This window comes from Anas acuta, chromosome 10 (assembly GCF_963932015.1).
Source record: "Anas acuta chromosome 10, bAnaAcu1.1, whole genome shotgun sequence".
In the NCBI taxonomy this organism is placed as follows: Eukaryota; Metazoa; Chordata; class Aves; order Anseriformes; family Anatidae; genus Anas; species Anas acuta.
This window is the reverse complement of record NC_088988.1, coordinates 17,231,474-17,251,798: the sequence shown is the minus strand read 5'-3', so window position 1 is coordinate 17,251,798 and position 20,325 is coordinate 17,231,474. Positions and strand designations below refer to the sequence as shown.

The 20,325-nt window shown below is 39.1% G+C and overlaps 1 protein-coding gene and 1 long non-coding RNA gene across 6 annotated transcripts in view; one reads left to right on the top strand and one right to left on the bottom strand.

Annotated features, from left to right (window-relative positions):
- LOC137861930 (uncharacterized) overlaps window positions 1–14,640 on the top strand; it is a 28,815-nt gene extending 14,175 nt beyond the window's left edge. For 2 of the 3 annotated variants that reach the window (XR_011099932.1, XR_011099928.1), the window contains exon 4: window positions 14,445–14,640. This is a non-coding gene — a long non-coding RNA (uncharacterized lncRNA). The remainder of the gene's footprint in view (window positions 1–14,444) is intronic. The other variant, XR_011099929.1, reaches the window with a different exon arrangement.
- Window positions 2,862–15,904, bottom strand: SNX20 (sorting nexin 20). 3 transcript variants are annotated; one of them, XM_068693554.1, is made up of 6 exons: window positions 15,765–15,904; window positions 12,968–13,146; window positions 11,219–11,370; window positions 8,165–8,656; window positions 7,500–7,545; window positions 2,863–7,095 (listed from the first exon to the last, which is right to left on the bottom strand). In XM_068693554.1, the coding sequence occupies exons 2-5, from the start codon at window positions 13,131–13,133 to the stop codon at window positions 7,510–7,512; spliced, it is 846 nt and encodes a 281-aa protein (XP_068549655.1). In that variant the 5' UTR covers window positions 13,134–13,146; window positions 15,765–15,904; the 3' UTR covers window positions 2,863–7,095; window positions 7,500–7,509. The 3 variants fall into 3 exon arrangements, with proteins under 3 accessions (XP_068549654.1, XP_068549655.1, XP_068549653.1); XM_068693553.1 differs by having other exon boundaries at window positions 2,862–7,545; XM_068693552.1 differs by lacking the exons at window positions 2,863–7,095; window positions 7,500–7,545 and having other exon boundaries at window positions 7,586–8,656.
- Window positions 15,905–20,325: the final 4,421 nt, after the last annotated feature.

The following is a 20,325-nucleotide window of genomic DNA, read 5'->3' as shown; positions in this document are numbered from 1 at the left end:
TCATAATTTTAAATACATTTAAAATACAATATTTAAAATACATTCTGAAGATACGGTAAAAATGAAGCTTCTTATAGTTGCTATGTGGACCAGTCAGATGAACATATTAATCAAGGAACAATTCAGTAGGGCTCGTTACTGCTTGTGAAGTCTGTATAATTTACACCGCTGTTTGTTTACTTGTAACCAAGTAGCCTCACTGCTATCTTCTCAAGATAAAAAAGAAATGTTAAGTGCATAAACCAAACCCCCTTCGTTTTCCTGTCACTCTTTCTGGAAAAAACGTTTTACCTTAAAAATTGTCATGATCCTTTGTTCTCCAGAAGAGATAAAAAGAAACTTATGCCCTTCCGTTCCCAGAGTTTGCCAGCACCAGCCCTAAGAATGCAGCCATCTGTTATGCAACTGAGCTCTGCTGTCCTTGCCCACCCATTTGTTTGCTTCTTCCCAGATTTCTTTTTTCTCTTCATGATTCCCCAATAACACACTCTTCTTTCTTGCTGTGCCTTCTTTGAGCCTCTTCTTTTGATCATCACAATTTAGTTGCATGGCAGACTTCATAATCTCACGGGCACCAGACCCCTCTGCCAAGGTTTATGCAGATTTAAAGCTTGGATTAATCTGGCCTGGTATTTATAAAATGTTCTGAACATGGCAAGCACTATAAAAGCACTGTATATTATTACTGAGCTCATGGAAGTCCCCTGCTGCTAACTCAGCACACATTAAGCTGTCGTTCTGGAGGTGAGGTACAGGGACAGAAACAACCAAATCCACGTCTCATCTTTGGAGATTGCATCTTTTTTCTCTCTTCGCTCTCTCCTTTCTCTTTCTTCTTTTTTCTTCCACAATTTCTGGAAGAAACTGAATGGAAAGGGGGGAGACCGCCTTCAAAGTTTTCACCTCCTAAGAGTATTCTTTCAAAGATTTTGGCATAGTCATCCTTGCTTTTCACTGCTGCTGGACTGCCCAGCTCCCTCAAGCTGTTTCCTAAGCACTTTTGAAAGCTGGCAGCCTCTGCAGAAGCCTTTTAGAGGAAAAAAGTTTTGATGCAGGGGAGACTGCTTTCAGACTCTGGTCTGCAGCTCGCATGCAGTGGGGGGAGAAGGTAGGTTCCAAATCCAGGCTATCCCAGCAACTTGAAAAAATTATGAACACAACTCAGGGAACTGAGGGCCTCTGTTAGCCAGACTTATTGTGTTTTTCAGGAGCTACTTCCCAAATATTTTTGTTATTTAAAGCATAGTTAAAGACATGACTGGTGACTGCAATCCAAGTTTAGCCATCGTGTCTTCCTTCACCTTCTGCATTATCAACGAGGGGGAAAAGCTCAAAATGAAATGGTGTGTATTCATAGTGTTCGGGAAATATTTATGCCTTTATGGAAATAAATTAATGATGCTTTAAAATATTTGATAGTAGTCAGATGAAAATGTGATCAGCTCTCATTTTCCCACTGGGAGCGCAGCTATCTGAAATGGAGTCAATAAACTTTCCCCGGTACTGTTCAGAGGGCATTATGGGTTCATTTATTTTTACTTCCCTCCCCCCATTATTTGATAGTTCTTTTAAGAGTTGCAAGTTTTACTTAGTTCCTTTTGATCAGAAGGAAAAGGTACTGTAGGAACTGAGGCGCTGCAGTGGCTCTGCCTTTGAACTCACCAGGTCTAAAAGCCTGCAAGAACATTTTCTCTTTCAGCTTTCTAGCCAGCTCATAGAGCTGGCTGATAAAGGGGTATGTTAAATTGTCCTGAAGGACAGCTAGAAAGCTAGGTGCTACAGTCTGAACTCACAATGGAATTCACACACACACACACGTATATATTTAGTTTAATCATATTAACATTTAAATGTTAGACTTCAGAGTTTTTTTTTTTAATTTTCAAATAGTTCAACCTTTTTGTTTAAAACAAAAAGTTTATTTTCTATTCTCTTAAGCTTGAGGTTCTGTGCTCCTGCAAATGCTACAGCTCCATCTAGTGACCCTGTAGCCAGCTGTCAGGGAGGAGGCAACTCTTTCAGAGATTCTAAAAATTAAGAAAGGTTAGGATTTAAATTTTGCATTTTCAGTAAAATTATTTAGGATTTCCTTTCAGGTGTCATAGTTTGAGTGTATTCTAACAGTGTCCAGAATGAAAAAATAATATTCAGATGACACTAGTTCAGAGAGATTAGTTAGCAGAGAGATAACGTTTTGTCCATCAGTCTATTTTTCATTATTTTTTTTCCTTGCCTGAATAGTCACAATTTTACAGATGTATTACTAATAAAAGAAGGTAGTATATTTAAAGCTACATATGTGTGTGTGTATATATATATATATATATAACCACATGGTCCTTGTGAAAGTAGCTTTTATATAAGTTTCTTGAAACATTTGGGAAGTATTATGCATCAAAACACCCAAATCTATCTGCTCCATTCACTCATTGATTCATCTGTCTGCCCATCCATCCACCATGTACATGGATTGTGCACATTTATACAGACATTAGAACTTATAATGTAATTGAGAGCAGAATAATTTAATTTCACAGAATTTCTAGGTTGGAAGAGACCTCAAGACCATCGAGTCCAACCTCTGACCTAACACTAACAGTCCCCACTAAACCATATCCCTAAGCTCTACATCTAAACGTCTTTTAAAGACTTCCAGGGATGGTGACTCCACCACTCCCCTGGGCAGCCTGTTCCAATGTCTAACAACCCTTTCGGTAAAGAAGTTCTTCCTAACATCCAACCTAAAACTCCCCTGGTGCAACTTAAGCCCATTCCCCCTTGTCCATTCACCAGGCACGTGGGAGAGCAGACCAAACCCCACCTCACTACAGCCTCCTTTGAGGTACCTGTAGAGAGCTATAAGGTCACCCCTGAGCCTCCTCTTCTCCAGGCTGAACAAGCCCAGCTCCCTCAGCCACTCCACACAGGACTTGTTCTCCAGGCCCCTCACCAGCTTCGTCGCCCTTCTCTGGACTTGCTCAAGCACCTCCATGTCCTTCTTGTAGCGAGGGGCCCAAAACTGAACACAGTACTTGAGGTGTGGCCTCATCAGAGCCGAGTAAAGAGGGAACTTCAGTGTAGAAGGGGGAATTTCAGTATAGTTACACTGAAATTTTAGTGGGGAATTTCACTGTAGTTACTCTCTCACTGCTCTGACATGAAATTAGTGCCTTGTGTATCTGTATATACAGCAAATACAAAGTGTGATGAACGTATGTTGTAATATGATCTTAATGCAAACAGGTTGGTTCTTTGGGATTCTCACCTCATTCAGATGGGAGTTGACATTCGGTATTTTACACCATTACAACTGAGTTTAGATTTTCAACACATCTTGCTCCCACCTTTGATCTAATCAGAAAATAAACATTCTTGATTTGACTTGCTCAGCAGCTGTCTGAGCACAAAACCTTTCTAGATTGTGTCCTGAACTGGACTCCTGTGCTGCTTGTATATATCTGTTGAATCCAATAATATATTTAGCCTTATTAAGATTCAGGAAAGCAAATATTATCCTCCAGTGATGCAGCAGATAACAGCAGTTAATAACAAGTATGTGATAAAGATCACAGGATTCCCTGTAAACAAGATGCTGCATTGCACAGAGAGCATCTTGTCTGCATATGTTTCATAAGTAACTAGGCATCCTCATGGGCTTCTTTAGTTATTTTAGAAAGTTGTGTAAACAGCATTATCTACTTAATGTCCCAAATGATATAATAATTGATATGGAAATGGGGCAAAGCTCAATAGATTGTAGTACAACTCTCCATGGACTCTTGGAGATGATCTGCCCAGATTTTATTTAAATTTTCTTCTAGCTTGTGTGTATGCAGCCTGTGGTTTGTTAAACATGCTAGGCAGATGTTGGTTGGACAACATTTTCTTTTTCTTTTTCTTTTTTTTTTTTTTTGTTTTGTTTTTTGACCTTTTCTTTTGGGAAAAAAAATGTAAATTTATACTTGGATGTTATCTTCTGTATGCTTCAGAGCTAAGTGTCAACGAGAAGAGTAAGATTGTATGGGAAAGCTTGGATGTATTGTGTGCTGTTTGTGTATGCTGAATGTTGAGGAAAGTGGATAATATTGGATTGTTAATATCTATGGTACTCTGTAGTGCCTGTCTGGTTCTTCTAGCTTAGAGTACAGGAGCAGGGAGAAAGAAATAATGCAGTTCTAAGAATTGCTTAAAACTGGAAAATGCATTTGAATATATTTTTCTGTTCTTCCTCATGAAAAATGATTTTTTTTTTTTAGAAATTTTTAATATATTCTAAAAGCCTCTTATACAAGGCTTTCTCTCTTGGTATTTTCATGAAAAATAGCAGATCAAATATTTTCTGTATTCACTTATTACTTCTTCAAATGTATATGACAGGTTTATTCAAGTATTTTTCCTTCCACAGACATCGTGCACAACTGTCTCATGTATCTGATATCAGGCAAAAATAAAACTTTGTTGTGGTTGACCATGCAAGATGAACTTAATAACGTAGAACTGTGGCGTGTCTCTATTTTGCAAAGCTGTAAAGCCAGCGATGCTTAACTATCTCTCCAAACAATCTAGACCACTGTATGAGACTTTGAGAAATTTACTTTTCTCATTTGTACCGGCATTTCCCAGGCTGTGAAATGGTAATGATGATATATTGGAATATACTGATAAAATAGAGCTAAAGCATAGCTTTATAGAAGAGGGCACCTGCTTACCTGGCTACATGTTTTTAATTGTGGAAGACTGTCACATGTACATGCAGAGGGAACCTGGTCCTTTCAGGCTGTCATTCCAAGTAGAAGATAGAAGGGTCAGTATGGGAGCAGAGGTGCCATTACCAATACTTAAGTGAAAACAAAACAACCAAAAAAAAAAGACGGAGAAATTGACTTTTTGAAATGTAAGTAAATGAAAACCGAATTCTTTCGGCACGTCTGACCAGTTTCTGAGTGTACGTAGGTCTGAAATCAGAACTGGCCGATTCCTTGTGGACCTGATGAGGCAGAATCTCCTCACTGTGGTAAATAGAGGCTTTTGTACCTTCTCTAATGTATAAGGAAAGTAATGTCTGATTCTAAAATAAGACAGCATTAGTAAGAAACTATGCAATCAACAATAATCATCCAGGTTTGACAATTTACTGCCTCTTAAATTCTCTTCTGTTCCACGAATATCTTCAAGAAATGAAATGTCTTGTATAAATCAAAACTGCCTCCATCTTAATGCGTGTTTCTAAGCTAAACATTAGTCTTAACTTATTCGGTCAAGTTTCACAGCTTCTTTATTCAGTGACCACTGAAAACCTAGTTGAGGAAACTTTAGCGGGGAAGTACTGAATGAGGAAATAGAGGTTAAGTTACTTGAGCAAAGTTCAAAAGAAGTCTGTGGAATCCAGGCCCCTTGGGTTCCTGTTCGCTGCCATCGCCATACTAACTTTCCTTTTTGAGGAAGTCTCAGTGCAGATGAAGTTGCAATCAGGCCTTTAAGCAAGGTGTGTTCTTCTTGGGTTGCTCTGAAGGTGGATTCTGAGGAATGATAAAAAGCTGAGTGTGGCTAAGGGGTTGCCCCAGATGCACTGAAAGGGCTCTGCATCAAAAAAGTTCAGTATAGGGAAATTATACAACAGGCACATTGCTCTTTCTTTGCGCCATTCTTGTATTTTTTTGTTCATTATCCCTACAATACAAAGAGGAGAATAACATCTGTCTTTAGGTAGATAGGGACAAAGCGACTTGTTCTAGGAGCATTTTGCTGATATAACTCTGCTAATATATTATATGGAAAAGCATTCTCAGAAGGAATTTGGCTTTTACCACCAAAATAGTATTTTTTTTGGCAAAGTTTATTTTAGTGCCTTTTAGATGATGTAAAATTTTCTCTTTGCCAAATTGCACCACCTCATATTCTTAATGTGCACTGCCATGCCAACAAAAATTGGTCAGCTTTGGATCACTTAATCCTTCAGAGATGGAAAGTTGCAGCATCACCACAAGTAAAGGTTAAGGAAGATCTCTCTGATGTGCTGCTTTCCTGGTACTTGTCTTTGCTAGCCAGCATATACTTATGGACCCACAAATCTTGTAGTCAGCTGTAGGACAAGGGTCTGTGGACACAATTAGCTATTCACACAGGAACCTGAGGAGAATCCAAGGCAGCTGTGCCTGGGATGTTGCACACAATGAGGGGAGGGAACAAAAGGGGGAAAATTGTTTCCCTATTGTTCTGGTCTTTCACCACAAACTACTGTGGAAGTGGAGCAGCGTCATGGCCGTGCTTCCTTTCTGCCTTAACTCCAAGCTGCCTGAGCATGGTGCAGGCTGCAGGCATGCTTCTTTTGTCACTGCTTTGTCAATGATTGAGATGTGATCCTAGAAGAAAGTGTTACCATTGGTCCATTTTGACTGTCCTGCAATATGGTGTGCTGTGGGAAGATTAGTCCTTAAGTCTCCTAATTACTCTTAATTCTCTTACTTTTAATATAACTAGAAAAAAATAAAATTATATGTCAAATATTATAATCCACATATTTTGAGTTTAATGCCTAGCTGTTAATACCTACTTAAAATATTAACTTTCCACTCTAGACCCTGCTAAGATTCTGTATTTTTTCCAAGCCATTCACCTTGTAACAATGCACAGTAATGTTTTTCAGGTTGAACGCATTTTCAAACGGCTGATTCTTTTATATGTCTGGGAGGCAATTTAATACAGCTATTCTTAATTCATAAACAATGCAGCTGTGGTGCATGTAGTATTTCTAGCTGGAGCACAGGCCTTGAAATACTCAGTGGACTACATTCTGCAGAAAATAATGACCCAAGCTAGCATAACCTGTTAATTACAATATTTCTAACAATTAATTTACCAGATTATTACCAGCATATGGGAAAAGTTTTGAGAATGACAGAAGCAGGTAAACACAGGCTTTTCCATTTGTTAGGAAGCTTTCACAAGAGTGTTAGGGCCAAGCTAAGTGTAGTATTCATATATGTGGATTGGGTTCATCAAAGAATTAGATGTGATATTGAAGAGCCACCAAAATGATAGTTGTATGGTGTACCAGGCTGTAAAACTAAGGCAAAGTCCAATTTACATAAACCTCTGAAAGACAACAGAGAAGCATGTGCTTAGGATAGATTGCTCATTAATCATGTGTCCCACAGCTTGATAATCAGAATTAAATACTACCATTATATTAGCCAGATGTTCTCCTCAGCAGCACCCTTCAGTGGTTCCTTTCCACTATCTATGCATGGCATGTGGTATGAATTTTTTACTCAGATCAGAGCTATTCTTAAAAATTGCCTCAGACAAGAATATGCCTTCAATGCAAGTCATAAAACTGTGTCAGCTACAAAAGGAAAATGAAGCATATTCTCTCACCTCTGATGGCATGACCATCACTTGTATTTTTTTTTTTTTTTTTACTTCTACCAAAGTTGATTGCATACCTTCCCCCAGTTCCTCCCCCCAAAGAAGGTGACTTCAGTAGGAACAGGACCAACCTCAGCATTCTCAGAAATCGCAAAATGTTGTTTGACTGGGCTTCAGCTGGAAGAGTAAAAAACAACATTTGGTGTCTGAAAATGTGTCCTTTACATATTTTTCTTCTTGAAAGGAAGTAATTTCCCCAAGAGCAAGCAATGCCTCTGATTCTGCAGATTCTTAAGTGCTTTATTCATTGCATTTTCCTATTCTAGCTATCCATGCATACAAAGTGGGCTATGTTCAAAATATTGTCAAAATAAGCAAATTATAAATGACTTTTAGTTACAAATTTCTTTCCAGAAGTCTTAAGCTTAGGTGCTTCTCAGATCTGTAGAGTAAATATAACATTTTCAAACATATGCTAATGTTGACATATATATATTTGTTCTACTAGTTTAAAGTTATGTTACCCTAACAGGTAATTTCCAGTTATTACTCTTTCAAGTTACTGTGTTCAGGAAAAAGAGCAGGCAGCTTTGCTATTTAATTAAATTATGTCTTGTATTCATTGTACATACTCCCGAACTGCAAGTTCTTTCAGGGTAAAAACTCGTACGGGATCTTTTTTTGCCTTCCATTCTTCCAGTTTCTCTTGCAAAGACAAAAAATCCTTTCCAAGTTCATATGCCAAAGTTATCATTGCTTCTAACAGGGGAATATAATACTTGTGACTGTTATGTACCTGAAGGCGTGATAGAGCTTTTTCTCCATATTCAAAGGCACTTGCTGGGTTGTCCAGGTCCTTGTGGCACACCACAATAGCACAGAGAGTAGGGACAATTGAGACAGGGTTGCCTCTCGTCAGCCTCTCCTGCAGACCAATGACTTCTAAAAGGATTTCCAAAGCTTTGGTGTAGTGGCCACCTCGCAGGCAGCCATATGCTTCCTGAAGCTCTGGCTTTGTTAAAAAGTCAATAAATTTTTTTGATCTTCGGATATATTTCATAGAATAAAGACGCCTCAGGTAGTCCTTAAAGGCTAGTTTTCTCTCATTGATTATTTCTTCTGTGAAGTTCCCTGTTAGGGCTTTTTTGGGAAAGGTCACATCTTCCAATTCTTCACTAAAGTCCTCCAGAAGATTTCTGTGCAGTTTCTCAAAATCTGAATAACGCCGTTCAATTACAGACTTGTTGCTGTCAAAGCTTCCTGTCTGCAAAATTATGATTTTATACATCTAAACACAACAAAAAAGAAAAACAAAAATGAGAAGGACCATCCTAGCCCCAGTGCAGCCACGTTTTGGGTCTGTTACTGCTTTGAGAAGATTGTGATTGTATATTCCACCAGCTGAAACCTTCCTTCACCACTTTCATGTATATAATCCTGTATATTCTTTGGGATTGTTGTGCAGTTTCTAAATTAATCACTGGCTAGGATTACAGAGTATGCTCAGTGTAAGGCTGATCTTTGAGATCTGTAGCCATCAAAGCAACAATTCCCCCCTCCAGCTGTTTTGGACTTTGGCACCATACTTAGCCTTTGCATGTAAATGAGTTGTAGATAAACAAAGTACTAATGGATCCCATCCTGCAAAGTGCTGACAATGGTGAACTAGCAGACTGAAGCACATAAAATCACTTACAGAGCATTTCTGAAGCTATGCTTGCTTCTAATAGCCATGGCTGCTGCAATCAATCATCGTCAGTGAACTGAATGGATATCCCAGACTTAATATTGAACTTAATGTATTTTCCATTGGTGGTAATACACAGAAATTATGTTCGTATCAGACATTTCTAGGATTTGGGGGCCTTATTAATGCTGTGAAAGAAGAGGGAATATTTGGCAGTAACATTTGGTGTATGCAAAAATAAGATGGAGCAAATCCAAAGTCTCATTTCCCCTTTAAATCATTGTCCTGTTCAAATCCTGTTCAAACTTTCTTGGCATATATAAATACTGCAAAAAGGTGACATTTCTACAAAAATCTGTGTTTGTTAGCCAAAATCCTTCATTAACAGCAATGCTGTCCCACATTAACAGTTCTCAAAAGTCCATCTTCCTCAGCACTTTTCTGGCCTCGAAAAGAAAATGACTATAATAAATGTGATATTAGCAAAATAGCTGCAAAATAAACTTGAGAGCTGTGTTGTACAGATACAGTCTCCTTTGGGCCTGATCCAAGCACCATAATGTTGAAGAAGGGCCAAATACCTAATATGCATAAACCAGTGGAGCTCCACTGCTTTGCTGTGTCATTCTGCACCAGCTAAGGGCATGGACTGTTGACCTTGCTGGCTTTTGGATGTTCACATTCAACTTCCCACTGAATTATACAAGAGCTGGAGCAGTTTTACACGCACCAATTGTTTTCTGTGCTGGTATAGAAGGGTGCAAACTAGTACTAGCACTAGTGTCATTCTGATGCTCTTCCTTGATTTTCCTTACAGAGAAATTCTCTGTATTAATCTTCATAAATGATCTTTACAGGCATTTCTTGAAAGGTTTCTAAATTTGATCTGACTCCTCTGATCTCTTTTAATTTCTAAGCACTGTGACGTTTTGCTATATTTTGCCATGATCCCTGCTGAAAAGTGTATATACTCTTGATGCATATCCAAAGCAATCGTAAGTTATCATTTTATAAAGGGCAGCTAAGTGAATAATTTACATGTACTTCTTGTGTGAGTGTAGTGTGCATGAGAAAGAGAAGAAATACCATTTAATTAAACTGTCATTCAAATTGGCTCAATTTTGTTGTCATGTAAATTATTTTGCCTAGGCTTGTGACTTAACAACTAGGTTTAACTACTTGCACTTACGCCAACTGATAACCTGGTCCTCATACAGCTGTACTAAAATATTTTTTAATTATTCAATAACTTGGATACTCTTGAGGGTGTGTAAGACAGTAGCATCAAAATAGGTGTGTATAATGTGCAACAAAATATTTGGACAATCTCTAGAACCTGCTTTAAATTCTTTAAATTCTACCGAGCTGTACCACCCAGGATCAGTGTCACCAGTATGACTGTTAGCATTTTTCATCTGCAGATCTCAGAGATTGTTGCAAATGAGGAAAACAACCCTATCTGAATTTCACTGACAAGCATTGAAGAAGACTTGCTCTAGATCAGTCCTCCAGAAGTCCAAGAGCAAAATCAGAATAATAAAAAACCGCTAAGTCTCAGTGCTGTGAGAAAAGGTATGAAAATCCAACCCATTCTCTTGTTCCTGTCCCTCATACTTATGCTTCACCTTAAAAATATGACAGAAATATTCCATCTAATGGAGCTCTAGGTAGGGAAGGGGAACAATCCCAGAAGAGATCTAGCTGGAGGATGTCTTAAATTTTGTCTACATCAAAGAATTTTGCACTTGTGCTAACATAAATCTCTGATGTGGAGGTTATATAAATACCATGCAGCTGTTACAGCAGTCTAGCTCAGTGCCAGTGTAACTGCATTGATATTTTTGTACTTGTGTGAATTTCTTTAATGTTGACAAGCCTCTGGGTGTAAAGGATACTCAAGCAACTAATTGACTTGATATTGCTTTCCCACTGCTGCAGGTTTGTCAGAGGGTGATTTTTTTTGTTGTTTGTTTGTTTGTTTGTTTTTTTAGGGGCAGATACCACCAGCTATGCCCTTATGAACAGTGAGAACAGGCTCTACTCAGTATGATCACAGCTTGCAGAACCTGGCCATCAGTGAGGCCTTCATGCTGTGTGCTGTGTAGACCCCTGTAGAGTGAATAAAAATTAATGATCTTCTTACATATTAATTTTTTCACTTACCACATATTTAGATAAGTGGTGCTCTACAATTCTGGTTGATGGGATTTCAAACAGGAGTTTGACCTGTATGCACTGGCTTTTTTCATTCCTCCAGTATTCCTGAAGCTCCTTAGTGGTCATTGAAGAGTTGGGACTTAGGGATGCATTAGAATCTAAAACCAATATATAAAATATTTCAGATTATAACCTTTGTATTTGAAAAGAAGACTTCTACATGTTTATTGTGAAAGCAGAGCTTAGAATTTCTGTTGCCATAACAGCAAAACCTAAAGAATGATTCCACTGCTAATAAAGACTGCTCCAGGTTATCTAAGGAAAGCTGTTGTGCTCTGAAATTTGAAAGACACTACATTGGCTGCAGAATATAAATTTAACTTATTATGGAAAAATATTGACAAGAAGTATTGTATGTCTAGGATGTAGCCTCAGGTGCCATGCGGGCAGGAGGTAGGCCTCAGCATTCCAGCTGAGGCCCAGTAGGCCTAAAACCCTCTGACTCATTGTTTTGAATCAAATGCTTCTCCAGCCTTCTTCCTTGCTCAGAGGATGAGATAATACAATGCAGATGCAAATTAAGACATATATTTAAATACTGACCATATTCAAATATCGGGACTGTGCAGTAACAGGTGAAAGCTGAGAAACATGAATGTCCTAACCTTAAAGAAGAAACTCAGATAACCAGCTTAGCTGAGGGAGGAATTGTCACATCCTCTTTTCTTTTGTAGCTGAAGTGATGCCACAGTGATATCTGTATGTGCACCTCCCTTCCTTCCTCCACGCACAGTCACATACACAGACACAAAATCCCCACCGTATATGCATATGTAAAAATGAAGCTTGGCTGGTTCGCTTACAGGGGAATTTGATGAAACTTTTCAGAAGGGTGATTTCTCTGCCTTTGAAATATAGCGACAACAGTTTTCGTCAAGTGGCATACAGCCTAACAAAGTGGGTAAAAGAAACGGAGTAGTGGGCACAGCAGTCTCAGTTTCCTATCAGTAATGTCTCCGTCAACACAGTCAGCTGAAGTCAGCCTGCAACATGCAGACAATGGAAGTGAATGGGAGGATAACTGCTTGATGCAGAAACAGGAATGTAAAGGCACTGTAGTACTCCATCAGTAGCCCCACTTTTACATGTTGTTAATTGTTTGGTCATACAGTTCTAAATATCAAGGCCTTCAGTGATTGGCTTAATCTCTGTAATAACGTTATTTCTGGAGAGAGAGGTGCTGTTTATGATAGCTTTGTAGGCTGAAAATCTTGATGAAATTGTATATATTATGAATTATATTTAACATTTTATTAAATAATGTGACAGTAATCTTAGGGATAGTAGAAGTCCAATGCTGCCTCTTCGTTGGGCATGTGAGAAACTACTGCTTGAGATTAGTTTCAATCAAGTTCTTGGTGTCCTTGATGGTACTGCCAAGAAATTCAGATTTTGTGATGTACAGAAAGCGTGCTCCCAAGACAGGCCATCTGATGAGCATTATTTTGGTCTCGGGTGTGTAAATTTATTCTGGAATAAATTTCAGGTACAAGAGATTTAGAAGGAAAACTGTATGTGTGTGTATCAAGAAGTGCATCTGTTTTGCTATTGCTACGGTATTATTACAAGTTTAATCAAGGGTTATTTTCAGTGGAGTAGGCAATGTAAATTTGGACTATTGTAGTAAATAAAGTGAAGTTTTTATACAAGTGGTCAATAACTACATGAGAAATAAAATGAAAGGATAGCATCAACCTTGGAGATCATCTCTTTTTGGGTTTTCTTTGCTCACTTGACAAGAAATTTCAGCTTTAGGTTGATTTTGTTCTTCATCAGGAGAAGCAGTGGTAGAAAACACAGTAATCCTGCTCACAGCTTCCAACAGCCCCCTTTCTGCTGTGCAGTGTGTGTCTTCTTCCATTGTAAAGCTGTCACTGAAAGATTACAAAAAATAGGATATTTCTTAGTAGCGTGCCTTTAGAGGATCTAGTCTGGTTATCTTTTTCGTTGGCTTGCTCATCGCTTTCTGTGAACATGTGTGAGGGCACAGTAGTTTTATGAAAACTAAAGTAATAAATAGAAATATATACATAGTTACCACTGAAGAACTATTCTTATTAATATTACCACTGAAAGTACTTGGACATTTTTTGGCAGAGTAAAATCAAACATGAAAATCACGGTAAGTTATGTTAAATAGGATTAGGTGCATAGCTCCTTAGTTACCTATGAGAATTTTGCCATAAACTTCAGTGGGAGCTGATTTTTTCTCTTGAAATCTGATTTATTATATATATATTTTTTGCCCCACACCTCACAAGTACTAGTTCATGTGGACTCAAATCTGGGAGATTATCAGTATAACTAGCAGCCTGGCTCTCTTATACTGCTGGAAATTACCATTCTCAAGACTCCAGAACTTACCATCTGTTCTTAATTACTGTGTTGGCCTATAAGGCAAAACAAGGCGCTATCTGAAACAGCATAATATTTTTGTTTAATTTCACAGTTTCAAGTTCTCTCCAGAGAGACTTGTCACTGTACTGTGAGAGAAACAACTGAGTTTGACAATGGCTAGGTGGAAGGCAAACTGAGGTTTCTAATTATTATGCACAAGCAGTCTTCCTTTACTTCTTTTAGTCCATACACTGTGCTTGTAGTAGATTTGTAAGTCTGTTCTGCTAGGACTAATATTTTGCCATGTGCTTATAAAATGCTTAAATCAATCTACTACTCCATAGACTGGATTGGCTATTCTGCCACATAAATGTCTCCTTAAGATATACGTTTTATGAAAAAAAAAAAAAAATAATAAAATACTTCTAACGTCATTGCATTCTACCAGCAGTTTAGAAAGTTTTAAGAACATCCTAACCACTTTGCCAGGGTGCTGTGTTCAGTTAGTTACCATGAGAGGTGTTGCTTACAGTTTATCCAATGGGTGAAAATCAAATAACATGAAAACCTACTCTAAAAAAGTTCCACTCTCCCTGCCCTAAATGTAGAAATAATGCCCAAGGAGAGGTTATTAAGTAATGAGGGGGTTTAGGACAGAGGTGTTTCTACATATCATTTTGTCACCGCTTGTCTACCACACAGTTATGCAATGCCAGTTACAGAGGTGAGGAAACTCCTTTAGCACAGCTATTGATTTCTGGCAAACTACAAGGCTGTAAAAAGAAAAGCAATTACTTTCCTCACTGGAAATAATGGAAGTGCTTTCCTCTAACAGCAGCCTTTCCTTTGCCTGGCTTGGATAAACAAGAACATATACATCATCATCCTCATTATGAAGAGCATCATAGAAGCCCATAGTTTTGAACTTTGGACCAAGGAGTAAAAGTTCTCACCGTTCTTCTATTACTTTCCAAGATGTCCTTTCTGAACAGTGAGAGTGGCCGATTATTTCTATCTGCTTATCCCTTTTGATATTTCACAGAATTTCACAGAATTTTCTAGGTTGGAAGAGACCTCAAGATCATCGAGTCCAACCTCTGACCTAACACTAACAGTCCCCACTAAACCATATCCCTAAGCTCTACATCTAAACGTCTTTTGAAGACTTCCAGGGATGGTGACTCCACCACCTCCCTGGGCAGCCCGTTCCAGTACCTAACAACCCTTTCAGTAAAGAAATTCTTCCTAACATCTAACCTAAAACTCCCCTGGCGTAACTTTAGCCCATTCCCCCTCGTCCTGTCACCAGGCACATGGGAGAACAGGCCAACCCCCACCTCGCTACAGCCTCCTTTAATGTACTTATACAGAGCAATAAGGTCACCCCTGAGCCTCCTCTTCTCTAGGCTGAACAAGCCCAGCTCCTTCAGCCGCTCCTCATAGGACTTGCTCTCCAGGCCCCTCACCAGCTTCGTCGCCCTTCTTTGGACCCGCTCAAGCACCTCGATGTCCTTCTTGTAGCGAGGGGCCCAAAACTGAACACAGTACTCGAGGTGCGGCCTCACCAGAGCCGAGTACAGGGGGAAACCTTGTGACAGTTTATCCCAAGACTGTAAACTTTCAAATATTTTTTTGAATGTAATCTCAAAATACCAGATTAAATGAGGCATCTGAAAATGGCCAAATTTAAATAAGGACGTTTTTCTTAGTTGTGAGTTGGCATAACCTAATAAGCAAAGTTGCATTTATATTCAATAAATGTATCTTTATATATCTATAAACTTTATATACATAAATATCTGTGTGTATGCATATATAAATATCACTTTAAAACATGATTTATCTGAGCAATACAACATACTTGCATATAGAGTGATGCAGAAGTGAATGGTGTAATATACAAGTCTTCACGTATCTGCATTGAAAATTATCCATGCTTCATAACACTTTACAGTGACTTTTAGTTGGGAAAGTTAAATTTTAACTAAGAGACTATTTATTTTTGCATATAAAAAAAGTCCAGAACAACATAAGGAAACCTGCGATAAATTACACAATTTTACTTTGGCCAGGCACTCCTGCTCTGTATCAGAGTAAATGTCACTCAGACTGAGTTATAAGTATCAGCAGAAGCCAAAGTGCACAGAAAACTCACCTGGGAACTGCCAAGGAGATTTTAGTTGTGGTGCATGGGTAGTCTGTACGAAGTCATGAGCGGCCTGCTTTGCATTTTCAAAATGCAGAAAAATATGTCTGTGTGTGCTTCTAGCAGGCACATTCTGTGTTTTACAAAAAGGAAGGAAGAAGTCTTGATTAAATCAGACTTCCTCATCCAATTGGCTCACTGCTTCGGTGCTGACTGATTACACATGTAATTTCCTATCTACTTCGAACAGCCTGGCTGTTGTCTGCAGACAAGATGCAGTGATGCAGCTCCAGCCACAAGGGCACTTTTGCAAACCCAAATGTCAGTATTACACACACAAACACAAAGCGGGAGAGGAAAGAGCTCAACAGTAAATGCAATTACAAAATCAATGAAAACTTGTCCACGTGGATTTCTGACCATCCTCCCACCATCCCTCCCCCTCAACCCCCCCCCCCCCCCCCCAAAAAAAAAGACCAAAGAAAAAAACAAACCCACACTTATAGAATAAGAGATGAGGAAAAGAGTCAAATATGTAAATGCACTTATGTGGAAAAATATGCCCTGTAGGACATCTTTAAAATACAACCATAGCATCCAATTCAGGAAAGAAAATGCAGATGGTACCACAATAAATAGCCTCATTCTATGTAAAATTGCCCTTCTGACAGAAATCCTGATTCTGCACAGTGCTTAAACATACGATTAATTTCAAATATCTGCTTAATTGAAGTTCAAAAAGGAGCATTATCATATTTGACATGATGACTAAACTTGAAATGGACTTATGTGTGTGCCTAAAATTAATCCTGTACTTAAATTCTTTGTTGAGCTGAGGACAAAATTAAAAAAGAATGATGCATTAATCCACATGTCCATTGGCCCAGATGCTTCCTTTTGTGGTTCACTTCACTTTGGAAATTTGCTTTAAAACACCAGGATAGCTATTTCTGGGATAAATAGTATGGACACTCTTTTTTAGTAATGTAATTTTCCTGGTTGCCAAAGCTCACTCACTGAAAAAAAACAGGACATTTTAATGCAGCACTAATGTGGGAGGCAAACGTCCAAAGGACCACATGGATCCTGCCCCACACATTCCTTTAGAACAACAATTTCAAATAATATAAAACCAGGGCCATAAACTGCCAATGCCTCTCTTCTGCTTTATTTTCAACGTAGAACAATGCCAACTTTAACTTGGACTCTGTCTAAATGTAGAAGTTTTGCCAAAATAGCTGTCAGAACGATGAAAAATCACTCCCATGCAGCTACAGCCATACTGGCAAGACCCCTAGCATAGATGCCGTTATATTGGCAGAGTCCTTTAGCCCATTTAGCATGTTCCATGCGGAAAGTGATTTAAGTTACACCAGAAAAGAAATCTGTGCTTGCCAATACAGCTCTAAGGTGTAGCTGTACCAGCCAACTCTTTCAAGTGTAGACAAGGCATGGGCTTCTGGCTCAAGTCTTATTCCTTTAAAGTTAGATTTATGGGTTTGGTTACAATTGTGAACAAAAACCAAGGGGGATTTCAGTGCATTTCACCCCTGCTGACAGTTCACAGATGTATTTGAGCTTTGAATTCAGAATCCGCTAATTTATGTGTTGCCAAAAAGCAATGTATTATTTTGTGATGCTTAGTGCTATTGTCCTGCTCTTGATAAAGCTGAAGAAAAAGAGGAAAGTGTATTTTTCAGTACATGAAGAATGACCTCTGTGTTCAATTATTTCAGAATAAGCACCTTCTAGTCAAATTAACCTGGATGATTAAAAAAAAAAAAAAGTGAAATCTATTATGAACATGGCTGACTGATATGGAACAGTTTACAAATCGAGGGTGTTATGTGGGAATTCTGTCTACCTCAGAAGAGCCAGCTGTGGCAGGTACAGGCAGATCCTGAACTGGTGGTGAGGGAACATCCCCAGGGCTACTGCTGGCCTCATGCTCGGGAGCTGTGATAGCCATTGCGGGCCTCCCTGGCTGCTCCTCCCCATCCTGCTCCCATCTGCTCAGGTTTTGTCCAGACAGCCCCAAGCCTTTACCTGGACCAACTGTTGTTAGTCTGGCAGTATTTTACTTTTCTTATGTCTACTTGATTAGCACCTAAAAAACAAAAACAAAAAAAAAATACAACATACAGTGGTGTTTGCTAGCAGAATGTATAATGAGTATCTTTCTCTTCATATTTTTAGTTTCACTTCCAGCAGTCAAATACCGAGTAAAGGGTTAAGCAGCAGAAAAGGGGATTTTTCACAATGGCAGCATACTGTTCTGAGATGGGAAAGTGCACTTACACCATCATTTTATTTAACTATTCATAAAATGATGGCAAACGTTTATGAAAAAGCGTATTCTGTCACAGTGATGGAAAAGGGGTTTTCATGCAGTGGCTTACTCAGAGTTTGTATTCTGTGCAGGCACTGACTTTGTCTGGTATACATAAAGAGCACAGCATTAAGACACATTTACCGAGGGATATGGAAAAAGAATGCTCTGCAGTAACACAGGAGCTAGGCAAGGTTAAAATTGTAACACTGCAGTGCATAAAAGTGGTTGTCATACGAGTTATGTCCTCCATACATATCTAAGATGGAAGGTCCCATTTTACGAAGAGTTCCCTGGAAGCTTATGTCTAAAACTTGCTAATTAGCCACCAGATGAGCAAGTCTTGTGGTGCCACATTAAGGATGCCTGTATCCCAAGACCAGCATTCATGCTTTTGATGGTTTAAGAACCAGAAGGGATGTCTACAGCAGTGTAAAACATCCTGCCTTGATTTGGGCAGTTAACGTTTTCCCAATGTGATAGACTACACAAACCCAGACAGAAAAAACATTCAATCACAGAACACAAAGCTGGTATCAGCTTGGGAAATGATGCGATAAACCAAAGTTATGCCCAAGCTGCAGTTTACTGCCAGGTTTGTCCTGCTGTAATGGGTATAGCAGGCTCCTATTCAAGTAAAGAGAATGTGGCTGTAGTCTTTCTGTTACAAAATCCTCTTCAGCTTCAGCCCTATGAAATACAGCTTCAGGCTCCCTCCTAGGGCCCGTACGGCTTTTCACTCTCAGGCTCCAACCTATGTAACTAATCCTTATTTATTTTACTAAATCATTAATTAGAACTGTTGGTAATGAAACAAAACAAAGCAAGGGGAGGCAGAAATACCTAATATATTTACCCAAGTCCTCTTTTACCACACAACTAATATTTTGAAAGTGCTGTAATGTTATCTTTAATGCTTCTACAATAACTTTTCCTTTTTTTTTTTTTTTTTTTTTTCAAATGCAACAGCATAAGTAACTTCTGTTTCCATGTTTGAAGTGGGAGAAATACTTAGCTGCTCTGTACGAATATTCTGCACTTTTGGGGTACTGTGATATATGGAACAGCATCCTGGCATAGCACAAACTACTGTTCCATGTTATTCATATAATGTTTAATTGTATGATACTATGTCTTTTGAAAGTGGAATTTGTTTACCATACTTAAAAATTACAAAACACGTTTCTTTTATCAAGAGTGCAGTTTAAAAAAAAAAAAAAAACACAACAACCTTGCCATTTAAAGGCAAGTATCTTGTGCTGGTGTTACAGACAGGGTTTTTAACATGAAAGAAATGCAACAGGCCCATTTTACACTGCCAAAGCCCTGTTACCACTTTACAACTCCTTTATTACTTCTAAAGGAGTGCGAAGGAGCTTTAGAGTAAATAACAGTCGTAGTCTGTCTTTCATCTGCTGTCTGTCAGAGAGACAAGAGCTGTACTGCAAGCCCAATGGGTCAATAGGATATTAACACGGGTTAAATGTCACAAGTGCTCTTCTGTCTGTAGGACAGATTTTCTAAATGGTGTATGTTGGTCATTTTCCCTGCTGAAGTAAGAGAGTTAAGTACGTAATCACTTGGACTAGAGAAATATTTTAAAATATTTGTTGTTGAGTTACTAGGTACACCATATATAGTTATTCCTATCTAATATTTTGATATTTTATTCTTATAATGTCTGTCAGCTTTTCTCATTGTATGTGATTATAGTTAATACTTATAGTCATGTTCCTCATGTAATTTATTTATACCCGAAATGTAAACATCACACGATTTGGGATAACAGGACTCAGAGCAGACGTACTGATGCGTTTTGCAGTAGGATAAAAGGCGGCTCAACACATGGGGGAAAATGCAGCGGGTGTGCAGAGACGGCCACCCTGAGGATTACCAGAGCATAGCTGGGTTTTACTGACCGTCCTGCTGCACAGCGGAGGAAAATAACGCGTAAATGTTGATATTTTTCCACCACCACTAATTCTTTGCACATTAAGTATTGCTTTAAAGGGGAATTCTACTGTCACGGGTCCCAATCAATGATCAGCGGGAGCTCCCGCCCCGCACCGCACTGACACCGGGGGGGTTTCCTGAGGCAGCCCCACCCCGCCCTGTGGTGTCTGACCCCGCCCCCCCCCAGCCGCATCCCGCAGGCCCGGCCGCGCCGTGTCCCTCCGCCCGCCCGGCCCGGCCCCTGCCCGCCCGCGCAGCCAATGGGCGGGCAGCGGCGCGCTGCGTCAC